The 12,091-nt window shown below is 36.2% G+C and overlaps 2 protein-coding genes across 2 annotated transcripts in view; both read right to left on the bottom strand.

The window, feature by feature from the left end:
• Nucleotides 1-2,228: 2,228 nt before the first annotated feature.
• Nucleotides 2,229-12,091, bottom strand: part of LOC140240325 (uncharacterized) — a 35,945-nt gene continuing 26,082 nt past the window's right edge. Inside the window, exons 16-18 of the mRNA XM_072320107.1 lie at nt 4,659-4,803; nt 3,423-3,540; nt 2,229-2,848 (exon numbers count right to left, since the gene is read on the bottom strand). Of these exons, the coding sequence (XP_072176208.1) occupies nt 2,688-2,848; nt 3,423-3,540; nt 4,659-4,803 (424 nt within the window). The 3' untranslated portion in view covers nt 2,229-2,687. The remainder of the gene's footprint in view (nt 2,849-3,422; nt 3,541-4,658; nt 4,804-12,091) is intronic.
• LOC140246330 (uncharacterized) lies at nt 8,737-9,802 on the bottom strand. The gene is made up of 2 exons (XM_072325804.1): nt 9,798-9,802; nt 8,737-9,115 (listed from the first exon to the last, which is right to left on the bottom strand). Exons 1-2 carry the CDS (start codon nt 9,800-9,802, stop codon nt 8,737-8,739), a joined length of 384 nt encoding a protein of 127 aa, XP_072181905.1.

Raw genomic sequence — 12,091 nt, 5'->3', positions numbered from 1 at the left:
TCTCTGTGATGGTTACTGTTACTAATATTTATTGTGTTCAAGAAAAAGAACACAGACACTCACACACAACATAGTGGAGTACAAACACATTCGGGTTGTTTAGTTTTATCATTTATTTTGATTGACTGTAATAATCATATGAATTATTGTGGGGTCATAATAGTCTCTATACATCTCCACGTTATCATTTCAAAATACAGACTGTATGAAAAAAAAGAAAAAAAAAGAGCTTACATATATGCAAATAAGCGTAAGCCCTTTCAACTCGGTATTGCTGTTAAGAGGATCAAAATGGCTGATATAAAAAGGCGTGGGATTGAAGGTTGAATATGTTCCCACATTATCTGTTATACAACAGTTTTTTTCAGCTAGTTATGGTTGTATAATACAGAATGATATAAAAATAGACATCTCTCTCTCTCTCTCTCTCGATCAGTTTACGCAAACTCAGTGATAGTGTGGTTTTACGGTTACTGACTTGGGGATAACAAATTGTAAAAACATTATGTGCAGTACTTACAGTGAATGTATAATACAATGTATCATGCTCAACACAATCTTACAGTTGGAGGTGTAAAAGGTCAGTGAGAATATGGCAAGTTAAGGCCTACAATCTCTTCATTGCATTCAGAGAGCACACTTATGGTGATAAGACATATCATACACAATGTAGTATCAGTAAGAACTATTCCACCAATCAATATACATGCACTACACAGACAATTCAGGGGATACATCAGCAATACAATGAACAGGGGAACCTTATTGTAACGAGCTCCTTGGGACCACTGAATTTCTTTGTTATATCAGGGATAAAAATTAAACAATATTATAGGAATGGGACCTGCAAAATCACCTTTTACAGTGCACTCCCGTTATAACGAACACAGTTTATAAAGAAATTTCGGTTACAATGAAGTAAAAATTTAGGCCCCAACATTATGCACTCTTTGTTTTTTATTGTTTATTTTGTTCTGTCAAAACGGAACTTTTTAATGAAAAACGATATGAAAAAAAAACCAAAACGAACTGCTAGTCCTGAGGACTTCGTTATAACGGGAGGTGACTGTGTCAGGTAACCAACCATATCTGACATTGTTCTAACAAGGTTCCACCGTACATATACAGTATTATCTAATGAACCTTGAGGAGCTCCTGTGGCTCGGTAGGTAATGGACTCAATCTGAGGTATGTGGTTCAAGTCCCCTAGCTGTGGTTGTTGTGCCTCTAAGCAAGGAACTTTATCCTCAGTATCGTCTGGTCAATCAAAGAGGACTTAAAGCCTTCAGTCACATGGTAGCTTGCTTTACAAGCCTTCACCTCAGCAGCCATGTCTCGCAAATCGTGATACAAATTCTTCGTTCATGAAGTTTGTATTATTCATAATGGAGACTGGATGTAGAACAGCATGTTTATACACTGTCTATGAACATTCCAAGCACTACAAGAGCTACCAGTGGTGGTACTAATTACGGGGCTATTATAGATTCTCTTTTAGAATTTATCTATTTACGCGTATGTCGTGCACACGGACATAAAGTCTTTCTTCTGATAATGCATACTAAGTCAACTGCTCACAGATCCAAATTTTCCTAACATGGAATAGGAGATATAAATTAAACGACAAATGATGGCAATAAAAATCATGCAGTCAATGTCTAACATCCCAGTAATTACCTCCTCAAAGTTAAAGCAATGAAACGGCATCTGGAAAAACATAACTGGATTATTCAACACCATAATCCAAGCAAAGTAAGTCACTCTGCACACCCATCTCCCCCATAATCCAAAGTGCCCAATAATTTCGGTTCCATTCCAATTTATCAGGTGTGTTAGAATCAGCTGGCAAAAATTTTCTGTAAAAAAATATTAATCAGTTTTAATTCACGAGTACTGCACATATATGTGTATGGAAAGGTACCATGTGGTACCACAGATGATCAAATTCTGTGGGGCCAGATTATAGAAATTACACAGATTTTCCCCATGACACTGTGTCACTACAGTGCACTCCTGTTATAATGAACACAGTTGTAACAAACTTCTTGTCAAATAAACATTCGGGCCCCAAAGTTATGATCTATGTATGCTCATACACTTTGTACAATATACTGTTCAGTTATAATGGAATTTTGATACAATGAAGCAAATCACTGGTCTGAAGAACTTCGTTCTAATGGGAGTTCACTGTATTAGAATAAGCAGCTAATGTTGGTAACCCAAATTTTTAAGGATAATTAGTTTCTCTGTGGCTTGTTACAAAGGAGATATATTTTATTTTCGCCAATTTGTACATGTATGCACTGCATGCACAATGCAACCATGTCTTTTACCATCATCTTGGAGCTGTCTACACTCACTTCATCAGCAACATTAACCACTTCACTGCCAGGGACTATGGACAGTGTGTACAGTGCTGTGGGGTTTCCTGTGCCAATCAGCACCGAATGCAAACAAAGGGTTAAGCAGTTCATTCTGCACAACAAAGTAGTGTTAATCATTACATTTATCCTTCAGAATGTAACAATGAAAGCTGGAGTATATTTGCCATCTGTTTGCATAGAAGCAACATTATATGTAAACACTGGTGACATGTATTGACATTTTGAGGTTTAAATCCACACTAGAGATTGTGGCATGAAGTATCGTAAATACTGCATTTATGTTGCCAACGTTTGCCCCGGTATTCAGTAAGTGTATGGACCAACATTTATGTGAATCAGAAGATATGATGATGAAGATTTCACTGGTTGCCAGTTACTATACGCGCTCCTGGTCTCCGTGACGATCTCAAGATAGAGAATTGTCTCGTACGGCCCAGAAATAGGACTCTGCAGAGACAGATAACCTGTATCAAATCAACAAAAAACAAAAAGGAACAATATCAGGATGTCATCATCTGTCTTGTCTTTCACATTCTTTTACACACAGATAATTTAATTTACATATTGCACAAGACAAACTTGTGTGAATAAGGCATGAAATTTAAAGATGATCATACAAAATCAGCCTGATGCTTACCTTATAATAATGAGAATAAAGAAAAGACCACCGACAGATCATATAGTGGGCCAGTGGTAGAAGTGCAATGACCAAATACTGTAAAAGCTATTGTTTTAGCGAGGGTCTAATTTTTCGTAAATCACTGTTGGACTGTGAATTTAGCAACACAAGAAATATCGCAAATGAACTGGCATTTCATAGTGACCTCCTCATTTGCAAAAATATCTGTAGGCAAAAGACAGCTTTTACAGGACCCCAGTATGGTCATATCAAAGGCAATGAAACGATTCAATTTGCTGTGTTATAGGCAGAAAAATTATGATGCAGTATCTCTTTTAAGAGATATGTATAACTGTCTGCCTGCCAACAATTAAATTTTGTTGACAGGCCACGATAAACTGATATCCCCATTTTTTTACCTGTTGGTTGTCCTCGAGGAAACAGCCGAGTAATGCTGAAATGATTATCTTCATTTCCTGAAACAAGGTTGAAGTATGTCTGAGAAGTGCCCGCATACGAAGGCCGATAGTTAGGAAGCTGGAAGGCAAAGGGTACAAAGGCACAACTTTCAGAAAAGTTACCCAAAGTGTGCTTGTCACTAAAAACTAGGAGTGTTCTTGTGATGAAGTAAAATTGTACATGAATTATGACTTAGTATGCTTATCGGCTGACAATTATTTGAACTCTACATAGTATAGGAATCCCACATTATTATTATCCAAAGTTCATGAGGTATAAGACCGCCAATTGATGAATGGATTCATTCACTCTGAAGTCGGCCTTCTATAGTCTCTGAAACTACTTTCCAAATTTGGAGCAGCTATACAGTACCACACTTTTGTAGCTTTTTAGAGGCGGAAGGTTACATGGTTTCATTGTTTGTTTTTCCTTTGCCCCCTTATTATGTTTAATTTGGTACAGGGGTATGTTGTGTGGAATTATGACAGACTTGACAAATTATCAGCATATAATTTTAAGCATGTCCGTCACCACAAGGTATCCTGGTACAAATATAGGGGACTGTTCACCATACGTTTCATGAGATGGCTCGAGCCTTGCTATTGCGCTCATGTCTTTGTGTAATAGGGAGCTTTAGATTTTAGACGCGCGGACGTTCAAAGGAAAAAAACATGTTCTGAGCGTGCGCAGTAGCGCGCGTAAAGTCAATCTATTTTTAGCTTGCGTTGCCTGAGTTTTTCACTACGCGTACTGGGCTATTTTCACGTCCGCACAGTTTGCGACGTAGAGAGCTTCTTCATGCACTGATCATATGGGGGCGTGATTTTATTTTTTATACGTTGCGTCCCAGCGTAATCTAAAGCTACTTTTCCACACGACGCGGGGAGAGGAGAACGTCCAGCGCAAGCGTCGGCTCAAACGTCCGCGCGTCAAAATCTAAAGCTCCCTAGTATGCTTCAGCCACACTACCACTCTCTACAATATTGTGTATAGGGGTACATATAGGAAATCTGAGCATCTAACAACATGGTGAAAAACACCTCATATGTTCCTACATATTCATTATCAACCCCCCCCCCCCCTAAAAAAAAAAATATGTACATGTATATATCATGATCAGAAGATTATAACTGTCATTCTTATCATCATCATCATCATCATCATCAACATCATCATCATCATCATCATGAACTTACCCCAATGGTGAGGAGTCTGATTGGATTCCGGAGGACCGTGATGCTGGGTAAGGCGACAAAGGTGTGGCTGATGGTGTTGTTGAGATTGGACAGAGAACAGTCTGCCGCATTGAGGGGACAGTTCTTCACACACTGGAATTCCTCACTGAAAAAAAAGAATAATGGAAATGGGGTTGTGATCAGGACAGACTGAAAGTCTTTGATAACAAGTAACTTCATGAAATAGACAAGCAAGAGGCTCATGCATGGAGGAAAAGGAAGATGAATGTATGAGTACATATGTAAAACAGCATTTCAAAATTATGTCAATGCAGCAAAATGTCACACACACTACAGGTATTCTAAGTTTAGTTTTAATGAGTTTACATTCTCCCAACTAAAACAATGTCACCGTTGACACAAAATGGTCATGAAAGTAAGATGTGGACCTCTTGTCTTCATTTCGTTCAACTTTGCAGATGCTCTAAAAGGATAACACACAACATTTGTGAAATCATCAAGGAAAATAAAATCATTTAACAAACTGATACTGAGAAAAACTGATATCTCTCACATTTGTACATTCACTATTGCTTACATTCTGAATCAGAAATGTTTAACATAAGCTAACTTTGTATAATAATTTAATGCTGTGCTTGTTAATGCTAATATTGATTCTTTACAAGCTGATCTAAGTGACTAAATGTATAAAGAAAAGGCCAAGAAAAGAAAAACAAGTGAAGAAAGGAAGATACGGAAGTTACAGAATGAGACTAGCAGTGACCACAAAAAACAAAACAAAAACACAACAACAAACAGATAACATTTTTTTTTGACTGATTGACTGAGTGATTAGTTTATTGTCCACAAAGGAAATTCTTTTTACATTGGATATTACAACAAAATAAACATAAATACATTACAAGTACATCAGAGACATATCGCAGAATGCAACTGAATCTAACTCATCCACCATAACAACATGATACATTAACCTGATGTTTACAACTATGAAACAGAAACTATCAAAGCATATTACTTTTATACAATTATTCAACTCATGAATGTATTCATTAATATCCTTTTCTGCATCATCATTATACATCATCCACATTATATAATAATCAGGAACTGGCCTGTTTCAACAATAAAATTGTTGTAACTCTGGACTGATACACAACACTTCTTCCAACATTTTTCAAAATCCAGACCTCTGTGGTGTCATAATTGTATATAAAACATCACTTGACACACAAAAAAGTAAATTTGCACACACTTCTCCAGTACACTGTGACATGTAGCCATGCCAATAACATCAGAGTTATATGAACTACACAGTTATACTGAACTTCAGTCATATAACTTTATTCCATCAGTATTAACAATATGCATGGAAGCTTTTGTCTGTAGTTATTTCTCAGATGTCTGCAAAAACAATCAGTTAATGGAGGATTATATTTTAAAACTATTGTCACCCTCCACAATATAATACATATGTAACATCATGTGTCATTCTATACAAATGCATTATTACAATCACTTTTTTGTCAGACAAGAATTGAGATATACTAGTTTGACTGAAAAAAATACAATTTGCATGGTGTTCATTAAGAGTTTAGTGACTCTTAATTGTGTTTTAAGTTGTTATTCTGAAAACAAGCTTATCTCTAAATCTATCTCTTCTTTGATATATTCCATCTGTCTATAGTGAATACATGTATATCAAAGCTGTTGAAATATTCTTTGGCTTTGCTGCCAACATTTGATACAATTTCATACATTTGATTTAAATTACCTAGTCACACTATCACAGATATTACTCTCAAAACTGAGTGAACTCGCTGCCAGTATCAGGGTGCAAGCAATTATCCACTCGATTGAAAAAAAAAACATACTATAGTTTGATCATGCTGAATGGCAACAATGTCAGATTTGTTCCATAGAGACTTTACAAAATGTTGATGGGATCATTCTAAAATGAATAGAACATGAGACTAAAGGAACTTTCGGTACCTGACCTGTGGGCAGTGTGACATACAACATTGAAATACATGTACCACAATATCTTTCAACAAAAGTACAGAGTATGTTCTCTGTGATAGAGCATAGTTGATATCAATGCATGCACACTATGGAAGCTCAATCCACACAAGTTACTAGTATGCACAGTTATATAGAATTACACAAAGCAGAAAAGCTCTTGCTCTGTGAAATGCTCTGATTGGCTGATGACAATCAGCCAATGAGAACATTTCCTCATCTCTTGGTAGACATATCCTGGACCAGATAAAAGACAGCTATACTGATTTTAATAGTACTTCAGTGGCATTTTATCTTTTGACCTTTACAAAAGATAACAACTGAGATAGAATAGTCTTCAGGATATAACTACTATTATCTTAATCTGACAAATGTAAGCATCACTTTGGGGTAACGACAATGTAATCTACTTGCGCAGAACAAAATACAGAGCAATGCAAGCTACACCAGCAAATAATTATGAATTAACCAACATTCATTAAAACATGGTCTTTAAAAATGAGCTTGATGTGCTTACCTTGTGGTTAAGCAATGCATTGCAGAACACTGTACATACTGTATCTATCTAGCAATGACAGCATGACATAAAGTTTTCATCTTGTTTCAGGTGAGCAAGTGGTGGGAATGATATGCACAGAATAGCCAGATAGAATATCAATTATACATTATTTGGTATTCTCACTACAACCAAGTTCATATTAGCTCTGAATCATTCATCAAGTGTGATTTAAAGTTTCATTCGTGGTGCTGTGCATGATGTTATTAACAGAGAAAACAATCATAAGTAATGTTCCTCCAATAAAGGCATCCCACTCGTCTCTATTAAACTGTTGTGCATTAGAAATGGACCACTTCATTTATGAAATCCCTATTCATAATATTCATATCACTTGAGCAGTTGGCCAAAGTGTCTGAGGACCATGGAAAGTAGCCATCTATCCGAGGGTTGGAAATGTGAGATTTAACCTACTGTATATGTGACCGTGCATCACAAAACGAACACAAAGTCGCAGCCCTTGATTTTGCGCGAGGACCTCAAAAGGGTGAGACAGGTCAACCAAGTCAATCTTGAGTTTTTCATACTTTCTGAAAGAGCTATTCTTCGTCTAAATTACTCTTAAGTCTGGAGTCATAAAACGAATTGGAAAGTGTGTTTTCAGCAGTTTTTCTACAATCCTTTTTTTGTAGAGTAGTGCGATTAGGTACGTCTTTTGAGGTCCTTTTTCATTTCTGTAGAAATCCTTTGCACACCCTTCACTTTCAACTCTAATAACTTTTGAATAGATAGTGCTACCACCTTGAAAGTTAGCATTTATTATGGACAGAATGTGTTAATTGAGCATGCTCAATTTCAACTTAATCTAATAATCCCTTCATTGTTGTTGCAAGGGTGGTTTACATCCTGTTTTTTGTCCCATTTTTCCCATTTTCTCAGTTCACACCTTTCCAGAGTGTGTGCTTTCTTTCCAATATTTAGATAGGTTAGGAGAGTCCATTTGAATTGAGATATACATCATTTTAAAGCTTAGAATCTGCTCTTTCAACATCTGCGATTCACTAAAAATCCATGTCTGGCGACTTTTTGTTGGTTTTGTGGTGCAGGGTCACATATACTATAGAATATGCATGATTTGGGTACCAATCTTCAAAGAGATAATTTCCAATTTATATACGTCAAGGCATTTGGTACAAAGACTCAAGCACATACTGCTTTACATGATCTTTCATCTTGGCATGAATAATGTATACAAGTATATAACCACTGGTAGGTAGCTCCTCATGCGCAAAGTTTACAACTGACAGACTGAATTCTCATGTCCATGTAAGATCACTCCATTTTGCATGTTCACCAAGTACAAAAATGCATAGATTCTCCTGAATGCAACCACCTTCAGTGCAGATCATGGCTTGCATAGAATTTGCATAGAATTTGAAGCCCAAACTCAACAATTAATGTTCCCTTTGAGTAGGAGCCGCTCCCTAGTCCATTGACTCTGACCTGTAGGTAGGTACAGAAGGATATGACTTCAAATGTCCAGACAGACCTTCTGTCTCTCGACTACTGAAAGGGAAATGGATGAGGGGATATATCCACAAATAACTTGGTCATGTATTCACCGACGAGTGTGGACGTTCCTTTCAGATAGACCTCCATGTACACAAAGATCTCAAACTCCAGAGGACCAACCATGGAGCGCACCACCCTGACGCTCGCTTTGGAGCCCTGCTGCTCCAGCTTGAACGCTTTGCTGCGATTGCCTCGAGGCATGCGGTAGAAGTAGTCGTACTTGGGGTTGTCCTTCGTCTGTATCCGGTATATGACGGTGTCTGCTGGGAAGGCCCCTGGAAGGTCAATGAACTTGTGGCTGATGGAGACTGGCTGAAACAGACAGTATGTGTTCCCATGTTCACACGGCTCACGGATGCAAATATTGGCTCTGCAAGAACAAATAACCTACCATTAGCTTTCAAGGCTGGATGAATATTTCACTCAAATATACTCATAAAAATTTATACCTGCAATAATGCTTTGCACATACTTAGCCAACTACAAAGTGTAGATATATATGTGGGGTATATACTAAATACTCTATATCATGACATTTCCTATTAATAAATACAAAGCACCTACACATTTCCTTCCACCTTTGATATATGCACAGGATAAAAAAAATTGTCTTCCTAATGTCTATAGTGCTATTTGTTTGTTTGATAAAGAAAGTTATTTCTATTACCCCTTTTTACCATTATCAGTTTTAACAATATAGATAAAATTCAAATATGAAATATCCCAAATGTCTGTTTATATCTGTTAACATTTGATTAGTAGTGCAAATAGATATGGTTAGTGTCATCCAAACATTAAGAGACAGGTTTCACTAAAGTTATTTGGAAAATGACATATAAATATCGGTATGTATGCTGTCATATGATTACCATAGGTGTCAACGCTCTCACAAAGTTTGAGTCAATGAAAGCATAGAGTAGTGAGCCTCCATTTGTATGTAGGTATAAATATGTATATGTGAATTTATATACACATATTATGTATACGAGTATGTATGTACATATGTACATATATATATATATATATATATATATATGACTCATATACCTTACACCATTTAAGTTCCTTTAGGAAGCTGAACTGAAATATTTCTTGATATCATTATCTCAACTGGAAGCAGTATAGCAAGAAATCAGCATGAAATCTTTTTATCATCATGCAATTGAGATGTATTCATATTTGCCAGATGGTGGTGGTGACTGAATGAAATTAGGTTCCAATCAACTTTTGCGATTCTTGACTTTAATCAAACATCTATAACTTTATACTAGCAACATTCCTTTTATTATCATCTTCTCATCCTCATGAGGTTCATGTGAAGAGTTTGTTTGCAAAAACCGATAAGTCCATTTTTGAAGATTTCGAAGTACGGTCTCTGTCATAAAGTACAAAATAATACCTTTTACATGATATATTGGTCACTACATATAAAGGTACATTTTTGAAGTTATGGTCAAAAGAAGCAAAAATTTTCTTATTATTCTCTTTATTTTTCTTCACCTTCAATCGCAAATATCTCCATTTGACAAATATGGACTTATCGGTTTTTGCAATCAAACTCTTCATGTGCAATAATTTGTTTTCATCATATTCTAAACCAACTAGCATAATAAAGAATTGTCATTCAAAAATCCTATACTTGCATCTATCAAATAAAAATGAACATACACCTTGACCTTCTTTAAGTTTCCTACAAGTACTGTATACACCGAATATTTTGTGAGGTTTTCATTTTTGCGAATTTCACGAGTCAGCTACTATTCACAAAATTAAAAACACACAAAAATATTGACCCTGATCCTGATATGAATGTGACGTACGCGTACACATTTCTACGTTCAGTACAGGACTCCACGATCGCGAATTTAACCACTTGTGAAATCGTTGGGAAGTCTTGATTCGCGAAAATTTAGACTCGCAAAATATATGGCGTATACAGTATCCAATTGATTCTAGCAAAACTCTGCCATTTAGTGTTATGCCGACACAAATTACACTCTAATAAAAATATACACACAACACAATATGTGGACAGGTATGTTACACAAGACAAGTGCAAGCCACATCACAAACAGGTGGATTCAAAGGCCTTTAACATTTGGGAGTCATCATCATTCAACTCTTAAAGGGACTGTGCAGTACTGGTTGAGGTGGGGATTCATGTTTTGAACATTCCTAAGTGAGATAATGAGAAACCTCTTATGAAATATGAAAGAGCATGTCATTTTAAGAAGGATTCAACGTTTATTTGATGAAAATTAGTTTTCAAATGGCTGAGATATCCAAAAAAGTGATAATAATAAAAGGTGACAGGCCACGCCTTTTATTAGGATCTCTTTGTTTCATCTTGTATTTGGATATCTCAGCCATTTCAAAACCGATTTTCATCAAATAAACTTTTGATACCCCTTAGAATTGCATGTTCTTTGACATCTCAGAGTGGTTTCTGAATATCTCGCAAAACATTATAAGCTAAATCCTCACCTCGATCAGAACTGTACACACCCTTTAACACTGATGCAACTTTAAGAATTTTAACTGTCTACAATGGTCTAAGACCTAGTGTGGATATAGAACACCACCACTGCTCACACACTCTTCAAGCGATGTTAAACTTATTGTTTATGAATAAGGACTAAATAGTCTTACTAACTCCTTTTTGTATAATGACCTACATGGTTTCCTCCAAGTAGGTGGTACAACTTATTTCATAATCATGATTTGGATGAATAAACCAGTCACTTTAATATGATAAATAGCTCGCCAGAAAAGCACGAGCAGATAAATGCTCAGATTATAGGTTATCTGCAGTCCTACAGAAGAGAAAGAGTTGAAACAATATTGAAAACCCCAACTTAAAAACCCCCAACAAATACACATTTGGCAATACGAATACCCCAGAAATAAAAAGGCTATAGCCCTGGAAACAGAATCATTTGTATTTTGTTACATGAATTGAATCCACCTGAGGTTAAATGCATAGAATTCTAAAAGAAGCAGACTTACCAACAGAGTGACGAAGCTCTTCTGTTATGCCATTCATGATTAGTTGAGAGGAAAAGCTGCATCGCCGAAGCAAAAACGACCGCAATGCTGGCACACAAAATTTGCACATGACACTTGCACAAGTACAAACATGGTCTTAGTATATATAGTTATCATTTCTGTATAGCATGAATACAATGCACTTTCAAAAGACATTCTATATAGTTTCTATATAGTTTAATAGCAACACATGACTCCACTTCAATGTACAGAGCATACAAAGTGAAATGCATGGAAACAACATGTTATTGGTCAGAAACACTGTAATAAGATAGCATGCAAAATGTATACATTCACTTAT

The sequence above is a fragment of the Diadema setosum genome, chromosome 2 (genome assembly GCF_964275005.1).
Source record: "Diadema setosum chromosome 2, eeDiaSeto1, whole genome shotgun sequence".
Lineage (NCBI taxonomy): Eukaryota > Metazoa > Echinodermata > Echinoidea > Diadematoida > Diadematidae > Diadema > Diadema setosum.
Note: the sequence above shows the minus strand (reverse complement) of the source record. Positions and strands in the feature narration are given on the sequence as shown.